Raw genomic sequence first — 18,592 nt, 5'->3', positions numbered from 1 at the left:
AAAGGGTAATTACAAAGGAGCTGGAACTTTTACATTTGCTTTTTGGAAAGATGCTAAATAGCAGATTTACTGTTCTATTACTGTGTGTCTCAAAAGCAGATGTCTTTCCATCTCTCCAAGTACATAAAGTGCATTCAGTCTCAGCCGGAAAGAATGGCACTGAACTCAGTGCATCTTGGAAGAATTATTTTGTTAAATCAGAGCAAGAGAAAAATCTGCATAAGCATAAGTGACACTACTAATATGCCTGATATAATTAGTATTATAACATTTCTTTTACCAAAGCAACAAATAGACGTAATGAGCATGAAATTTCAATAATCTTAAATCTAGAGGCTTTTCTAATCATAATGATTGCACCTTTTATTTTACCCATCTATTTCATCTCTTTTTGCCCTAAATTTCATAAATTTTTTATGTTCATAAATGTTTTACTTTCATGAATATTTCATTTTCATCCAAACAAAAAACCCATAGGATGGAGAGGTGTTATCAACCCTACAAGAGGCAACATGGAATACAGGAGAGCACACAAGTCCCTTGGAAACAGACAGATCTGTGTTGAAATCCTAGTTCTGCCTCCCATTGGCCTGTGACCTTGATCTAGTAGCATAACTCTCTGAGCCTCAGTTTCCTCAACCGTAGAACAGGGATGACATATATGTACAGATTAAAAATAAGAATATTAGTATATAACTAACATTTATTGAGTGTTTTCTATGTGCCAGGCACTTTACATACTAATATATTAACTCATTTAGTTATCACAATAACACTATGAAAAAAGCACTGTTACTATGTCCATTTTACAAAGGAGAAAACTGAGGCCCAGAGAATTGGGTGGGTTGATCAAGATCACATAGGAAATAAGTGGTGAAGGCCAGGATTTGACTCCCAGCAGTCGGGCTTAGAACCTGTGCTTTCAGCACCCGGCAGGCAATCGATAAGCAGTGCTGTCAGGACCATGACCTGCTTTCTGTAAGTGGCATCAAAGTCACAGAAAACCCTGCAGCTGACCTGGGACTAGAATGCCAGCACCAATGCAACACCCCCTCAGCTCCATCTCCCAGCATCTCCCACGGGGTGGTAAAGGGACAGCTTGGGGTAGCAGACGGGAAGCAAGGGCAGAAGCCCCTCGTTCTTAGTCTGCCTCCATCTCACAATCCCGGGAAGGGACCACGGTTTAGACGGGATGGAAGACAGTCTCTTGAGCAAATGAAGACCTGCTGCTGGATGGCAAGTGGCTGGGGGTTTTAGCTCTGGTAAACGGGCCATAACTAAAGAAAGCCGGCTGTTGGCTTAGTGACAGAAGAGAAGGTTCTTTTTGGCAAATACCATTTCTACATTTTAGATAAGGACAAAAGGAGTTGCTTAGATCCACTGATAATCAAAAGCTGAGGGGGATCAGAAAATACATACTGGATCAAATGGTCAGGATCCAAAACTAATGAAAATTTTGGCTGCATTAATAGAAGTATAATATCCAGAACCAGGGAGGGGATGGTCTCCCTCTATTCCATGCTAGTCAGACCCCACCTGTGGTAACACCTTCAGTTCAAGGCCTCACATCTGGGAGGGACAAACCAGGGCACACACAAAGGAGGGTGACCAGGATGATGAAACGAAAAGAGACAAATGAGAATGGTTAAAACAGCTAATAATGATTAGCCTGGGAAAAGAGAAGATTTGGAGGGCATGATGGGCTGGTCTACACACCAGCCCATTATATGTCTGGTACGCAGACAGTCAGGAATAAAACATTAGTTTGTATGATTTGCATTTCTAGGTTACTCACACCCATCCTCCCCCAGCCCACCTTTGCCAGCAAAATCCTTCATGAGGAGGCTGAAATATCACTTCTTACTTGTTTCTCCAGTTCCCTCTGGCAGAGCATCCTTACCTCTCCATTTGGGTGTCTATAGAAGCCTCATAATTTATCCATCTACATGACCGGCTCCCCAGTGAGGCTGCTGGTTCTCCATGGGCAATGCCTGTCTCCTACTCACCTTCCTTCATCCTCCCTGCTTCTACCGCAGGTCTTGGCACAGACAAGGCACTTGCTAAAGGCTTAAGGAATGGATGAAGGAAGAAAAGAGACCAATGGTGAAAACTATGCGAAGGCGGAACTGTTCAACCCATGGAAGAACTTCCCAGAAACCAGAACGGCCTCCTGGGGTAAGGTGCTCCTGTCAGAGATGGAGATTCGAGCCAGACTTCTCAGGCTGCTCTAGGGGGTTCTCAGAGGACACTAGTCACACGACCTCTGAGGATGCTTTTCATCCTGACTCCTAAAATGTGTACCCCAACCAGACCAGAGAACACTAGCGTTGAATATTTTCTTTTTGTCCTTCCTCATTAAAAGCTCTCAGTGTTACTGTGCTTCAGAAGACATTCAAATATTCTTTACTCTTAGCAATTCAAACCAGTATTGAGGGTAAAACATTGCCTATCATTTGCAGAATTTCTCCTAACCACAATTCAATAGGCTGCCACTCTGTCAAGCTCTGGGAGAAACTGCTATTGCTCTGTGAAACGTGAGAATGCAGACATCTCCTGCTGCGTCTCCACTAATGTGGACCTGGGGACAGTCTTTGGCCAGAGAGACATCTAAAGATTAAAAAAAAAAAAAAAAAAAAAAAACTATCTTCCAGATAAGAGTCATTTGAAAATTCAGAATGGAACAAAATCTACTCATTCATTCAGCAACAATTTACTAAACGACTTCTCTGTGCCAGGCATGGGGCCACGTCAGCTCGAGGTTGTTCTAAGAGGAAAGCGGGAGGGAGGGGACTGAATGGCCCCTGTGTTCTTACCCGGTGTTCATTGATGAGAAGGTCCCGAGCAGCATTAAATATCAGCGTGTGGAGGTGCTTTGAATAAAACACCAAGGTGTAATCGTAATCGAAGCCGTAGATTTCAATGTCTGACAGGCTCATTTCATTGTTTGAGAAAATGGCATCTGGATTCAACAAGTTGCTCATAATTGAAGGAACCAATTCTGGAAGGAAAGGAAAAAAATAACTAGAATATAGGAGTGATTTGCTTCACCTTGAAAATACGTGGAGTGAAAGAACCCAATCACAAAGGACCACGTGCGCCATGATTCCATTTATATGAAAAGTACAGCAATGACAAAGCCATAGACACAGAAAGTAGATTAGCAGTTGCCTAGGACTGGGGGGTTGGGGGCAAGTAGGAAGTAACTGCTAATCGGTATAGAATTTTTTTTGGGGGGGGGTGATGGAAATATTCTAAAATTGATTGCGGTGACAGTGATGGTTGAAAACCTCTTTTGAATATACTAAAAACCAATGCATGGGGAGACTTTAAATGGGTGAATTGCATGGTATGTAAATTATATCCTAATAAAACTGTTACTGAAAAAGAATATTTAGGCCAAGCGAGAAATCCTAGCACTTTGGGAGGTCAAGGCAGGAGGATCGCTTGAGCCCAGGAATTTGAGACCAACATGAGCAACATGGCAAGTCCCCGCCTCTCCAAAAAAAATCAAAAAATTAGCTGGGCGCGGTGGTGCACACTTGTAGTCCCAGCTACTGAGGAGGCTGAGATGGGAGGATCGCTTGAGCCCTGGTGTTAGAAGTTACAGTGAGCTACCATTGTGCCACTGCACTCCAGCCTGGGCAACAGAGCAAGATCCTGTCTCTAAAAAAAACAAACAGAGCAAAAAGAAAAGAAAACCCAAACAGTGAAGATTCACCAATACTTCCATTGCTTCATTAGTTTCTTTTGTCAAAATCAATGAGACAATAACCGTGGCTTTTATTTTTCTTTTGCAAATAAGACAGATCTGAGGATGATAAATAGACAATAATATTTTGTAAAACTTGTAGGCAGGTAGTTCACAAGAGCTGGTCTTGAAGAAGAGAAGCCGCCAGTGCCAAGCTTCAGTATCTAATACCAAAAATCTTCTGGCCTTACATGATCAATGGGCCACTGCAAAGGATGCTATTTTCTGAATATGACCACACGGGATTGTCCATATGATGTCAGTAAGGCAGGATCGCTTACACAGTGACCAAAAGCTCCACTTTCACAAATGACCTTTCCAAGGGAGGTTCTAACAGCCTGTTTTATTAGAAGTTTATATTTGGAAGTGGTGTTGGCGAGAAAGTCTATCTCCCTTTCTATTACTTGAGAAGACGATGTGAAGCCCTCAAGGAGAAACTGCTACGATGGAAAATCACAACCAACCAGCACATCTTAAAAGCTGCACGGAATTCCCCTGCTGCAGCGAACACCCGAGGTGCATTAATCACACAGACAGCATCACCTGAAAGCGTGGATGTTTGTCATCCTCAAAATAAACACGAGGAGCAGCATCAGAGGCTTAAAAGATCTCAGCTCCCGGTGCAGCCATCACATAACAAAGTTAAGAACAAACATGAATAATGAAAAGAATCAACCACTCACAAAAAGCAAAACAGTCTGTCTAAACTTTAGACTCCAAAGGATAAACTGAATGCCCCCTCACTAATTCGTCAGTTATGTATTTTCTCAAAGCAGAAACAAGAGCATAAATGGGTACAAATTTAGAAAGTGAATTCCTTTTGTACATAATGGATGATGACAGCAACACTATACAGTCAGGACCAAGAAACGGAGAGACAGCCCCGATGCTCTGGCCCAAGCTCTGACCAGAACTGGGCTCCGACGTGGCCCCGCCGGGCTGGACACTGCACACCCCCCATCAGACAGTGTGGCGCCCTGGGAACCCCGGGGGCACACCCAACAGCTTCCAGTTTTTCCTCTGCTCATCCCACAGAGCACTGGTAAGTACGGTGAACAACACATGGGGAAAACCTGTAAGCTTTTTGTTTTGGTTTGGGTTTTTGCGGTTTTAATTGTGGTAAAATATACCTAAAATTTACCATCTTAACCATTTTTAAGTATACAATTCAGTGGCATTAAGTACATTCTTCTCGTTGTGCTACTATCACCACCATCCATCTCTTGAACTCTTTTAATCTTGCAAAATTGAAACTCCATACCCACTAAACTACTCATCATCCCCCCTTCTCCAGTGACCACCATTTTGCTTTCTGTCTCTGTGAATGTGACTACTCTTTGTACCTCACAGAAGTGGAGTCACACAGTCTTTCTGCATAATGTCCTCAAGGTGCATCCATGATGCAGCAAGTGTCAACATCTCCTTCCTTTTTAAGGCTTAATAATATTCCATCATATGTATGTAGCACCTTTTGCTTATCCATTCATCCATCAATAGGCCCTGGGGTTGCTTCCACCTTTTGGCTGTTGTGAATAATGCTGCTATGAGCATGCTACGCAAATATCTGCTCAAGTCCCTGCTTTCAATCCTTTAAATATAAACCCAGAAGTGGAATTGCTGAATGATGTGGTGATTCTATTTTTAATTTTTTAAGGAGCTAACCTGCTGTTTTCCATAGCTGCTGCACCATTTTTTATTTTTTTAAGATGACCGGGGTTGGGTACAGTGGCTCACACCTGCAATCCTAACATTCTGGGAGGCTGAGGTGGGAGGATTGCTGGAGGTCAGGAGTTTGAGACCAGCCTGAGCAAGAACAAGACCCCATCTCTACTAAAAATAGAAAGAAATTATATGGACAACTAAAAACAGAAAAAATTAGCCATGCATGGTGGTGCGTGCTTATAGTCCCAGCTACTCGGGAGGCTGAGGCAGGAGGATCCCTTGAGCCCAGGAGTTTGAGGTTGCTGTGAGCTAAGCTGAAGCCACAGTACTCTAGCCCAGGCAACAGAGTGAGACTCTGTCTCAGAAAAAAAAAAGAAAAAACCGCCATGGAAGAATACCATTCCTTGCCTAAATTTTATCTTTACTACCCACAGAGAGAAAACATGAAAGAAGACAGAACTTCATTCTGGTAGGGAAGTCAGATACTGTCCACCTCTTCAAGGAAACATATTTAAATTACGTAATGATCTGAGCTTGGGAGGTAAAGTTTTTGCCCAGCACTTCCTCTCCTTTAAAGTTCAGGAGAACTAACTGACTCCCCCTGCACAGAGGCCTTGACCCTGGCAGGGCCAGCACTGTCTATCGGAGAGCAGTGTGTGGAGACAGTGCCCAGCAGAAACCCACAGCCTGAGTCGTGTCAAGGGACAGTCCTAATGTTTTCAGAAAGGCGCTGTGACTATCAGTTAGCTCTTGGGCACACAGCACTAGAGACCTCTATGAGTTTACTGAATACATTACTGCTCTCAGCATTATCCCAGGAACCATCGGATAAGGACAGGAGAGTGTAAGCGATGGGTCTGACAAACCGAGGTCCCATAGGCTGCGTGGGGCAAGTGATGGTCGTGGGCACTAGTTGTCTGTGCCTGCCCAGCATGGCTGTGCCATCTCATGTTCACCCCCGTCCAGCTGGTCCCTCCTCCCAGGCATAGGGAGAGGATTACAATCCTCCCCCAAGTCCTCACCCCCAGCTCTGGTCAGCTCTAGCCAACAGATCTTGGGCAGCCAGAGTGGGGCACACTCCCTTCTCCCACTGTGCCTACTAAGGACACCTGTGTCTACCACACATGATAAAGAAGCCTGGAAGGCTAAGCTGCCACATGGAGCTGACTGCCCTGGAGAGTTGCCAAAGTCCCCAGTAGATTTTGCGTGAGTCAGAAACAAACTTTGGTTATAGCTGCCTGTCTGTAGTAAGTCATTTTGGTGTTGCTTGTCAATGCAGCATAACCCAGCCTAACCTGACTAATACACCTTCTATTCCTCTAATACCCTAAATTTCTTCGGGAAACCTCCCCTCCCCAACATCCAGACTGTCTGGTCTCTGGGGTTTCCATTCCTGACTCCAGGGGGAGGCCATGTGACCCAAGCCTGGCCTAACAGAGCACCTGAATTCCCTTACCAACACTGATTAGTTTGGGGCAGACTAGGCCCCCTTCCAGCCAATCATAATCATACTTTCCCTGAAGCCAAAGTGAACCAATGAGTCCAATCAAGTCAATTTGGGGATTTGCAAAGAAGAGGCGCTCTTTTCTTCCAAACCTGGACTTAACAGGATATAAATCTGGAGATGTGAGGGGCCACTACAAAGAACTTGAAAAAGATGCCAGTGGGGAAGAGAGGAAGGTCAAGAGACAAAGAGAAACCACCCAATAACATCACCAGAACTCCTGGACCAAGTCATGCTTGGAGCTAGTACTACCTCTGAATTTTGTAATCACATGAGCCCATAAAATTCCTTCTTTTTAAATTATTTTTGCTTAAATTAAATCAGTTTGAGTTAGGTTTTCTATGGCTTGCAGCCAAAGGAGTCCTAACTGAAAGTTCATTTTAAGGATGTTTAGCCGCTCAAAATTCTGACTACAAATTTTAACTTATAACCTAGCATCAAAGGCATTCCCCATTTATATCTTAACCTATCTTTCCAATCTTAAATTTTTCTTCACATGCCCTATATTCAACAAGATGGGTGATCCACTACTCTGTGTTCTCCAGCATCTACTTAGTTGAGTTAAATCTGCCTGGACTATTCTTTGTCTAATGTCTGTGTATAAACACTCATCAGTATATGCAAAGAATGTCAAGTAAGATTTTCCTTTATATTATGCTGCAAAACAAACACCGTCTGAATCAAAGAGTTAACATTTTTTTAAACATTAAAAAGGTAGAAGACACATATAGATCACTATTTCCTCTCTGAATAAAACATAACTTTCCAAATGTAAAAAAAAAAAAAAAGCAATGGAATAAGTCATGAAGGAAAGTACTGATAGATTTACAATAAAAAAATTTTTAATATCTGTGAACCCAAAAATATCAAAAACAATAACTTGGGGGGAGGGGTATATTAGACAAAAACATTTAAAGACAAACAGCAAAGGACTAATATCCTTAATATAAAAAATCCATACAAGAGGAAATTATATAGCTAAAAACCACAAACGTTCAACCATTCTAATTATCAAAAAAAGCAAATTAAAGCAATTAAACACAGTTAATAGTAGCTCTCTCTGAAAGGCAGAATTACAAATGGCTCTATTGTCTATTTCATTCACATGTTTTTCTATAATAAGCATGTGTTACTTGGCTAAGAAATAAAAGTAAGGCGTTATTTTCCTCCTGTCAGATTGCAGCGGTCTTTTTGTTACTAGTGTTATTTGTGTATTATGTTTGTGGGTATTCTAGTCTTGCTATATTTATAATGACAGAACCCAGAGCTAGCTGGTGCTGGGACCCAGGCAGCCTTGTTTCTGGCTGTTTAATTATAAATCAGCACAAGCTTTCTGGAAAACAGCTTGGCAATAAGTACTAAGACTCTTTTTTTTTTTTTTAATATTCATACCCTTTGACCCAGTAACTCTCTTTCGAGGAACTATGCTAAGGAAATATTCAGAGATGTGGATAAAGATTTATATACAAAGATTTTGTTACAGTGATATTAATCAAGCAAAAACTGGGGAAAACATGCTCCATTTGGAGGCCCACATATACATTTCAGATATTTGAACCCAGGAACCAAAATGTGTTAACAAGAATGTGATCAAATGAGAAGCTGAAAGACACCTGAAAATCCTTAAAGTTCAATGTTATTGATAATGCAAACCACAATCCCAGAGACATTAAGATAGCATTTTTCTGTAGTTAGTTAGGTATGATTTTTCCTTTTGGTATATGTACTAGATTTCAAGCTGTTTTCCTAGAAAAAGAATATAGAGATCTGAAGCCCTAAAGAAGAAATGGAAGGAGGAAAAAATTTCCTAGAGAATTTTAGAGGTTACAAAAAACAGGGGGAAAGCCTCCATTTCCCTACCCCATTTACCACCAAGTGTTCTGAGAATCTCCCCAGTGCTCAATGGACCAAGTTCTTCCAGTGGGTAATAATTATGTGCATTTACTATGTACCAGCCACTACAGGAAGCAATGTAGCTGCCGCTTAATGTGAGGCACTAGTTATCATGTCCATTTTACAGAGGAAGAAAATGAAAATGAGGTGAGATTGACAGCTCAAGGTCACATTTCTTTGTAATCCATTTCTATGTTCCTAAATCAACAAATGTTATAGCAGAGTTAAGATATTTGTTTTTCTCTAATTTGACCAACTCTCAACTTCTCTTTATATGTCATAATATTCATGTAGTTCATGAATACTCACAAATATTCCAAGTATTTTATGAATTATTTCATATTTATTTAACATTACTTGACGTTATCTTTTAAAAGTTCACATGTAGATTGAAAGCAGCAAGGTTTCAAAATTCCTTTTAAAAGTATACATAGAGATTAGAAACATTTTTATAAGTATAGGTGCTTTTTGTTTCTAAGTTGAGGTAGTACTTATTAATATTTTTCTAATAATAGAAAAATACACTATAAGTAAACTCAAAGTCCCACCCAAATTTGAAACATTTAAAACTTCATATCTGTAATTACCAGTGAAGAGAACAAGAAAAAGACAATCCTACTTCAGGTAATTTTCTCTTAGCATCTTTCGCCATGTGCCACCCAGGCTAGGCACAGGCAGTATAGTTGGTTCTGCTATTAATGGTTGTCTGGAAAATGTGGATTTGTTCTAAACGATACGTTAGGGGACAATTTGACCATAATGCAATTTCACATTTGCTTATGTTTTGATATGTTATGTTTAGTGCCAACAAATGTCATTTGATATGGTTGTGTCCACTTAATATCCATTCTGCTAATAATCAGTTACAGTAAGAGAAACAGAGTTGAGTAGAAAGTGAGACTTTGAAGGCCAAGGCTCAGAAACAGACAATTCATAAGAGTGTGATACTATTAGACCTTACAGATTTAAATACAACTATTTTTAGCCAGAAATTGTTTTCTCCAGTATCTCCAATAACCACTGGGTTTTTGGTCATTTTTACTTCTGAAAATAGTCCAATGATAGATACTGAGATGAAACAAAGTGTCCAAGGAGGTATCTTTTTCACAATGAAGGTGAACATTGATGGGGTTATCTGCCTAGCACACTGCAACCTTTGTATAAGAAATGATGCTTCCCCATCTCTGAACAACAAATTCCAGGTTCTTCCAGGACCTGCCCCTCCAGCCGCAGCAGAACACCTGACTCACACTGGGCCACTCCTGGGGCCCCACCTTCTGGGGTGGGTACAGGCCTCGAGCTAAACCAGAATCCTTCCTTTACTTCCCTGTTTCTATAGCTTTATTGAGCTGCAAATGATGTGCAATAAATCGCACAAAAAATATACAGCTCAATGAGGTTGACATATACTAGAGACATCTGTGAAGCTATTGTCACAATAAAGATAATGAGCGAATCTAACACCCCCAAACGCTTCCTCACACCCCTTTAAATTCCAGCCCACCCTCCCTCCACCCTTGCCCATGACACTACTGATCTTCTGGTCAGATTCAATCGCGTTTTCTAGAGTGCCATATAAATGGGATCATACAGCATGCAGCATTTTTGCAAACTGGTTTTCCTGCTTACTAGCCTTCTAGGAATTTTTTCAATAAGCACCTACCACACCTACTATGTGCCAGGCACTGCACAGGGCACCATACAGGGTTCATCAAAACAGAGCAATAGCACGGGCCGTGGGGAGACCAACAAATCTCTCGCTGACCCCAGGAGGAGACAGAGCAGTCTCCTTAACAAAGGGCCAGGCATGCCCCCAGGGGAAGAGACAATTCAACAGGTATTTTTATTACATCTAATAATCTAAAAAGAAACTTTCATTTTTCTATTAGTTTACGTATTTTGCATCGTCTCCAGGGAAAGGCAATCCATGACAAATAAAATTACTCATCTGACTAATTAATAATGCACATGACATTTATGTTACTCCCACCAAAAATTAAAATTATACCTCTTATTACCGTGTATTATCTGTAATTCTGACTACTACATAGAAATTCATCACACTTCCTAAAGTTCCAAAAATAAAACTACATACAACTACATTTGACATAAAACTAAATATAGTAATGGTTTAATGACAGCCTAATCTTAAGATAAATCATTTAGGCCAGGTGCTGTGGCTCACACCTGTAATCCTAGCACTCTGGGAGGCTGAGGGGGGAGGATCACTTGAGCTCAGGAATTCGACACCAGCCTAAGCAAGAGCAAGACCCTGTCTCTACAAAAAAATAGAAAAAAAGTTAGCCAGGCGTGATGGCGTGCGCCTATAATCCCAGCTACTAGGGAGGCTGAGGCAGGAGGATCGCTTGAGCCCTGCAGTCCTCAGCCCCAGGCGTGGGAATGGTACTTGTCCATGGCCTGTTAGGAACCAGGCCGCACAGCAGGAGGTGAGCGGAGGGCCAGCAAGAGAAGCTTCATCTGTATTTACAACCATTCCCCATCACTTGCATCACTGCATAAGCTCCACCTCCTGTCAGATCAGCGGCAGCATTAGACTCTACTATAAACTGCGCGTGGGAGGGATGTAGGTTGCGCGCTCCTTATGAGAATCTAATGCCTGATGATCTGAGGTGGAGCTGAGGTGGTGAGTGGCTGCAAATACAGATTATCATTAGCAGAAAGGTTTCATTGCACAACAAATGTAATGCACTTGAATCATCCCAAAACCATCCCCCGCCCCAGCAGTGGAAAAATTGTCTTCCATGAAACCAGTCCCTGGTGCCAAAAAGGCTGGGAACCACTGCTTGAGTTCAGGAGTCTGAGGTTGCAGTGAGCTATGATGATACCACTGCACACTAACTGGGGCAACAGAGTGAGACTGTCTCCAAAAACAAAAAAAAAGATAAGTCATTTAATAAAAAGCAAACATAATTGCTCAAAAGTACACTGAGCTTCAAGGGAAAAACCTCTTAGAAAATTGAGCCATATCAAAAGATCAAATACTAAGCATTATCAAGACTATTTTATTAGAGTACAGAGGAAATAGAAAAGGAATAAATACCAATGCTTTCCACATGCCATGCCTTGGGCATTTCTCATTCATCGTCTCCATTAATGTCACAAGAACCCCATGAGGTAATTACTGCCATCTCTGATTTGCAGATGAGGAAAATGAGGCTGAGAAGTAAAGTAACTGCCTCAAAGTCCACATCCATTAAACAATACAGTGTAGGTCAAATGCTTGGCACAGTGCTTGGCACATAGATGCTTCATAAACGTCAGTCCCTTCTTTTTTCTGTTCATCCATTCCACTAATTTCTCCTAATCGGTAGTTATCAGCATAATCTTGGAAATCTCCCCTGCTTCAGGGGATCTTTGAGGTCAAAATTATTCTCATAATAACACTAAGGCAAGGTAGGCAGAATAATGGCTCTCCAAAGATATCCGTGTCCTTATCCCTAGGACCTGTGAATACGTTACCTTACTTGGCAAGCGGGAGTTAAGGCTGCAGATGGTTTAAGGCTGTTTATCAACTGACTGTAAAATGAGGCGATTTTCCAGGATTATCCTGGTGGGCCCAATGTAATCACCATGGTCCTTACGTGTGGAAAACGAAAGCGGAAGATTCAGTGTCAGAGAGTTGAGATGCAAGAAAGCCTCAGAAAGCCACTGCTGACTTTGAAAATGGGAGGAATGTAGGAAGTCTCTAGAAACCAGAAAGAGCAAGAAAACATTTTCCACCAGAGCCTCCAGAAAAGAATGCCATCCTGCCCACACCCTGATTCTAGAACAGTGAGACCTACTTCAGACTTTTGACTTCCACAACTATAAAGACAATAAATTGTGTTGGTCCCTTTAAGCCACTGAATTTGGGGTATTTTGTTACTGGAACAATAAGAATTTAATACAGATCTGCCTTTTTCACTCTTGTTCTCTCAAAAATGTACCGTGGAGTTTGCCAGAGGCTATGTGATGTCTGTCTGATATTGCAAGAGCCTGAATGCAGAATCAGATCTGAGAATCCATCTGTCTTCTCTGAACCCAGAGATCACAGAAATCTGCAAAAATCTGAAACCATAACCTTCTTCTAAACTTATTTTAGAAAATATTTTTCATAAAAAGTATGCCACTTATGTTAACAGGTAAAGGAGATGATTACTTTAAATGAATCAATAAATATATATCTTAAAAACCTCTTGGTTTTAATTTCTAATATAGTCATTATCAATATCATCTATACATAAAAACTCTAGGACCTTCAATAATTTTAAGTGTATAAAACAGTTCTGAGGGCAAAAAGTTTGAAAATTGCTACCATAGCTATGGTTAATATTCTGATATTAGTGGTGTTTCTCAAGTAGATTTTCTTGTTCAAATGAGAACAAAAGAAATATTCCAATCTATCTGGAGATTTACATCTCTACATACAAATTAAAATTATATTCAGGTTTATATATCAATAGCTCATCAATTTACTTAGCATGAAACAGTTCCTCAAAACCCTGTAAAGTGAAAAAGATAAGTTACTCAAAGTTAAGGACTAACTCATTAAAGTATAGAAATGTTCTACAAAACCCAGCCTAATCAATCAGCTTCTCTCTGCACTGTCTTAACTATAACATGTAGTAATTAACTTTAAAAAATAAAATAAAAATAAAATGCTATCATTTTCTTCTAAGCACTTCTTTATAAAGAAGTTTTTAAAAAAATATTTTTCTCTCTTTTCCTTCTCTAAAATATATCCTGTCAATATAGGAAGGACAAAGTCAGGATTTAGCTGACCACAAACTGAACCTGAATCAACCCCACACTGAACTCTTAAGGTGTTCTAACAGGAGTCGGGTGCTCGTCATGCAAGAGCCAGTTGCTTCCCTCCACTTTCAACCAGTTAGACCACAGGTAGCATCCTGTGGCCAGGAACGAATGGGTCACTTTCAAAGGGATACTGACAAACCAGAGTGAAAACAAAGATGAGCTTCTAAAATGAAGTCAAAGGGACGGTGCATGATTGCCATCTCCACGTTTAAGCAGCATCATATGGAAGGGGAATCAGAATTACTCTCTGTGACTCAGCCATCCAAAATAAAATGGGCAGCCTTGTGATCACACGACAAACTCAGGCACATGCCAGATGGCCACTCACAAGGGCTATGGAAAAAGGGATTCCTTCTCCCAGCAGAGAACTGGATTCCAGGACCTCCAGAGGCCTCTGCACTTGCCAGTCTAAGGTTTTCCTGTCCTAGGCATTTCTTTCCTGCCTGAAAATGTGAAAATTACTATTTGGCATGTTTCTCCCTTAAACCTTTTTACTATTTTTATATGGCCACAGCATCATCAACATCATACACCTAAACAAAAGATGACTTTTAAAGAATGCATTACCCCATTTTTAAGACATAAAGAAAAATAAGAAGGTAATATAAAGAACGCCCACACCCCACCATCCAGGTGGGAAATAAAACCTTCAGCCCTCACCTGTGTGCTCCTCCCACCTCCAACATAACCACAACCCTGATTTTGGTGCTTAGCACTCTCCTGCATTTCTTTAGACTTTTACCACTTACACGTGTATCCCTACAAGTACTCTATAGTATTTTTATGTGTTTGCAAATGTCTGCAACTTGCTTATTTTTTTTTCCCTTGACATTTTTCTTGTGAGAGTCCAGATGTTGGTATAAACACGTAGTTCTGATTCAGGAGTCAACACACATTTTCTATGAAGGGCTGGTTCATAAATATTTGGTGTTGTGCATACAGTCTCTGCTGCAACTGCTCAACTCTGATGTCATACCACAAAAGGAGCACCCCTGCCTCCAAATGGAAACAATGGGTGTGGTTGTGTTCCAATAAAATTTAATATACAAACAGACATCATGCTAGAATTGGCCCATGAATTGTAGTTTGCAAACTTTCCTTCAGTTAAAAGTATTTCCTTTTAATACCATTTCAATATTTGTCTGATATTCATAATCTGCCAATTTTCTTTGGTTAGCATTTACCCAAGATATCCTTTTCTATAACCTCAACCTTTCTATATCTTGGTTTTGGGATGTGTCTCTTATAAACTGCATCCAGCTGGACTGTGTTTTTTATATCTGATCTGACGATCTGTCTTTTAATCTGAGTTTATCATGATTGTTGGTATATTTGGAATTATTTCCCCCATCGTATTTTATGCTATTTCTTGCATTTTCTGTTTCTTTTACCTTCTCTCCTGCGGATTTTAGACTGATTTCTACATTGTCCGTATTTGTTTAGATTTATTCACACCTCTACCAATTTCTTTGTTCTCCATTTTCGCTTGCATCTTAGATTTCCCTTGGAAATCTTTTTTTTTCCCCCTCAGATAGATAGATAGATAGATAGATAGATATCCTTTAGAAATTCCTTTAGTGAGTTGTTTTGGTGGTAAGCTCTTGGTTTTTATCTAAAAATGTCTTTACTCTCATTCTTAAATGACGATTTAGCTGGGTATACAATTCTAAATTCACATTTTTCTCCCAGCACTTAGAAGTGATTCTACTGTCTTCAAGCTTCCACTATCACTGTTCTAAAGTCTATCAGTCTCCCATTCCTTTGTGGTAGTGATAATAACATCAATAATCACAGTTGATATTTACATGGGGCTTACTATGTGTCAGGCCCTATTGTAAGAACTTGACATGTATTAATTCATTTAAACCTACCAGTCTTAGAAGATAGGTATAATTATTATCCCCCTTTCACATATGAGGAAAGTGAGGCACATAGAAGTCATCTGCCCAAGGTCACATAGCTTCTAAGTAATGAAGTTAGGATTTGAACCCAGATATGCTTGTTCCACAGTCTCTGGGTCTGAATTTTTAATTTTAAGAATTAAAATTTTAATTTCTAGAATTTCTATTTGGTTCCTTTTAAAATCTGCCTGATCATTTCAATAGGATCATAATCCTTGCTCACATTTTCAACATCTTTTATTTCTCCAAAAGTTTTAACACACTGACAGCCACAGTATAGAAAAAAATTTTTTCCTTGAGGCCACAGTGTTTTATTACAAAAATAGAATAAAAACTTCAAAAACAATCCTTTCTAATTTATTGAAAAACTCATATTTTATTGTTTTCTGTGCGTGAGTTATATGCAACTTGAAAAGCAGTTCATGCGGCTCCCAGGGTGAAGAAACGCGAGTTATATATGCTTCATGAGGCCCCAGGCTCAAAACTAGCATGAGTTAAACACAATTCACATGGCAGTTAACGTGTTAAACATTCTCAGATGCCACTACGAATATTCTTTACCTAATAATTCCAATATCTAAAGTCCTATTCATACTAATTATTCTGTTTGCTGATTCTGCTGGTTCTCACTTATGGTGGCTTAAGTGTATTTTTTTAATTTTGGGTTGTGAGCTCACATCTGGTTGATCTAATCTTGAGAGTCCTGGAAGGCCGGGGTTTAAGGTCTATTCATCCAGGGAGAGTTTGCATTTGCTTCTACCAGGAGTCCCAGGTCACTACCACACATTTTCAGTTAATTTCTCAGCTTGGGATCACCAGACCACACAAGCAGAATAAATTCAAACCCAAACTCAGGTAAGGACTAGCCTGTGATTGCAAGATCACAGGAGATTTCCACAAACTACCCCCAACACACACAGAAAAAATAGCTAGAGCAAAGGCCAAGACAAACAAGCTTCCCTATTTTCTCCATGCAGGGAAGGAACACAAAACATGCATGTGTGTGTCCAAAACCTACTCTTCCCTTCTAGCTGGCACAGCCAATCTAAGACCAACAAATGCTGCCAGGACACTAGCACCTTCAGGGCTGGTCACCACTCTGGTTTCACCTTCCTCTTCATTATTAATCCTTAGGATGTCTCCAATTTCTCAGAGTTCTGTTGTGAATTCCAAAGAAGGTCCTCTGTATTTTATTTCAGCATGTGAGTATTCTGTACAAAAAGATTTTTAGACTAACTATCTAGTCTGCCAGATTGCTGGAAGCCAAAGTCCGAAAGAACTTTTGAAGGATACAAGATATCTGTTTCTACGTGTCTTTAATAGTTCAATAAAGGATTGGTTTCCAAACCCAGCCTGTAAAAGTACAAATTCCTGGACCCTCCCTCCATACTTTACAAATCAGAATCTCCAGGGTTAGGGCCCCGGAATCTCCACTTTTAAACAAGATTCCCAGGTGATTCTGATGTGCCACCAAGTTTGAGAACTACTAAATTTTTTTTTTTTTTAATTCTACTTGCCTTCAAAGGCTGGCAACAAAATTATCATGTAATCTCCTTTTTACATTTTATCTCCTTTCACTTCCTCTTTACCATATCGGAGATTTACACCCTAATGAAAGAGGAAAATGAATTCTAGATTCCACCTGGTAGATCACGCAGCCACCCCCACAGTAGTTACAGAAAACCTTAACACTAAGCAGCAAAATTCAGGCCCAAAATATATTATTATTCCAGGCAGGTTTCTCAATCTCAGGTACAAATTTAAATCTAGAAAACAGTCCCCATGCTGAGCTCTGCCTCCATAAGCATCCCATCACATCTCAATCCTTCACCCTTTCTTAAAGGATAATGGAGCAAGTAAATGTGCACTGGGTCACCAGAAGAGATTGAGATGCTCCAGGAACCCCCTGAATTTACACACAAAATAGTTTGTGTGTGTGCAAGTGGTATGTGTAATGGGAAAAATGTTTCTACAGACAGAATACACAGCTTTCTCCAGATTCTCAGATGGTCCCTGACTCTATTATTCTACATCCCTGTTGCATAGAAAAAGCGCATCTGGTTGTACAATTAAGAATCTTTCAGTATTAACATACATTCTTGTTAGACATATTATTAGAACTTCCCAAGTATATGCTTTAGAATCTCAAGATAGAGTTATTGCCTCAAAAAAAGAGGCTCCACAGTCAAATCTGAGAAGCACTAAACCTACTTCCTCCCTCTTGGAGATTTATGCATTTTAAAGGCTCTAATTCACTAGCTCTGAAAAGCCCAGCTATAAAGAGGCTTCTTTAATATATATTTTCTATAGTTCTTCAACCACACCTCTCAGAAGATTGTGGAACACAATCTGAGAAATATTGGTCTAATTTGAAGGTTGTCTCAAGAGGCTCTAACCCACTGCAGTTCCTTGAGGAACTTATGCTTACTGATATTTATTATCTTAATATTACATATATGATTATTATCCTTGTGTCTTATGCCTATCTTATACATGTTAAACTTACATCATAATGCTATATACAGTCCTGACTAAATACAGTACATCATTTTTGATTAAGTGCTCTCCACCCAGAACTTTGAATAAACCCTTCAACACCCTATAAAAGTTTCTACCACTTCACACTAATCCCTGTACTTCTTTCTACAACTTAATATGTAACAGTTGACAGCCCCAGCCAAGCAGCTAAACATTCTAAATAGACCAGGCTCAGAGATTAATTCTAAAGAAAAAGCAATCCACTAGACTATCCAAATAGAAGGCTGGAGAACCCCTCTTGGAGGAGCAGGAATGCTTCCCTTCTGCACCTAACAGGATAGGCCAAGTCTCCGATGAGCACATCTGGAAGGCCAGGGATTGAGTTCAAAGACGACACACACAGCACAACAAAAAGATCATACAAATATATCCAGCCCTTAAAATCAATATCACACAACGGGTTCTTAGAATTCAATTTAGGACAAGGTTTCTCGACCTTGGTACTATTGACATTAGGGGCCATGTAATTCTTTGTTACGGAATATTGTTCTGTGCACTGTAGGACGTTCAGCAGCATCCCCAGCCTCTACT

The 18,592-nt window shown here is 40.2% G+C and overlaps 1 protein-coding gene across 1 annotated transcript in view; it reads right to left on the bottom strand.

The window, feature by feature from the left end:
• The window catches only part of NT5DC3 (5'-nucleotidase domain containing 3), a 56,532-nt gene that overhangs the window by 33,698 nt on the left and 4,242 nt on the right, over positions 1–18,592 (bottom strand). The window contains exon 2 of the mRNA XM_045553089.1: positions 2,814–2,998. Coding sequence (XP_045409045.1) covers positions 2,814–2,998 — 185 coding nt within the window. The remainder of the gene's footprint in view (positions 1–2,813; positions 2,999–18,592) is intronic.

This window comes from Lemur catta, chromosome 6 (assembly GCF_020740605.2).
Source record: "Lemur catta isolate mLemCat1 chromosome 6, mLemCat1.pri, whole genome shotgun sequence".
Lineage (NCBI taxonomy): Eukaryota > Metazoa > Chordata > Mammalia > Primates > Lemuridae > Lemur > Lemur catta.
The sequence above is the reverse complement of the archived record's forward strand: the minus strand, read 5'-3'. Positions and strand labels throughout refer to the sequence as shown.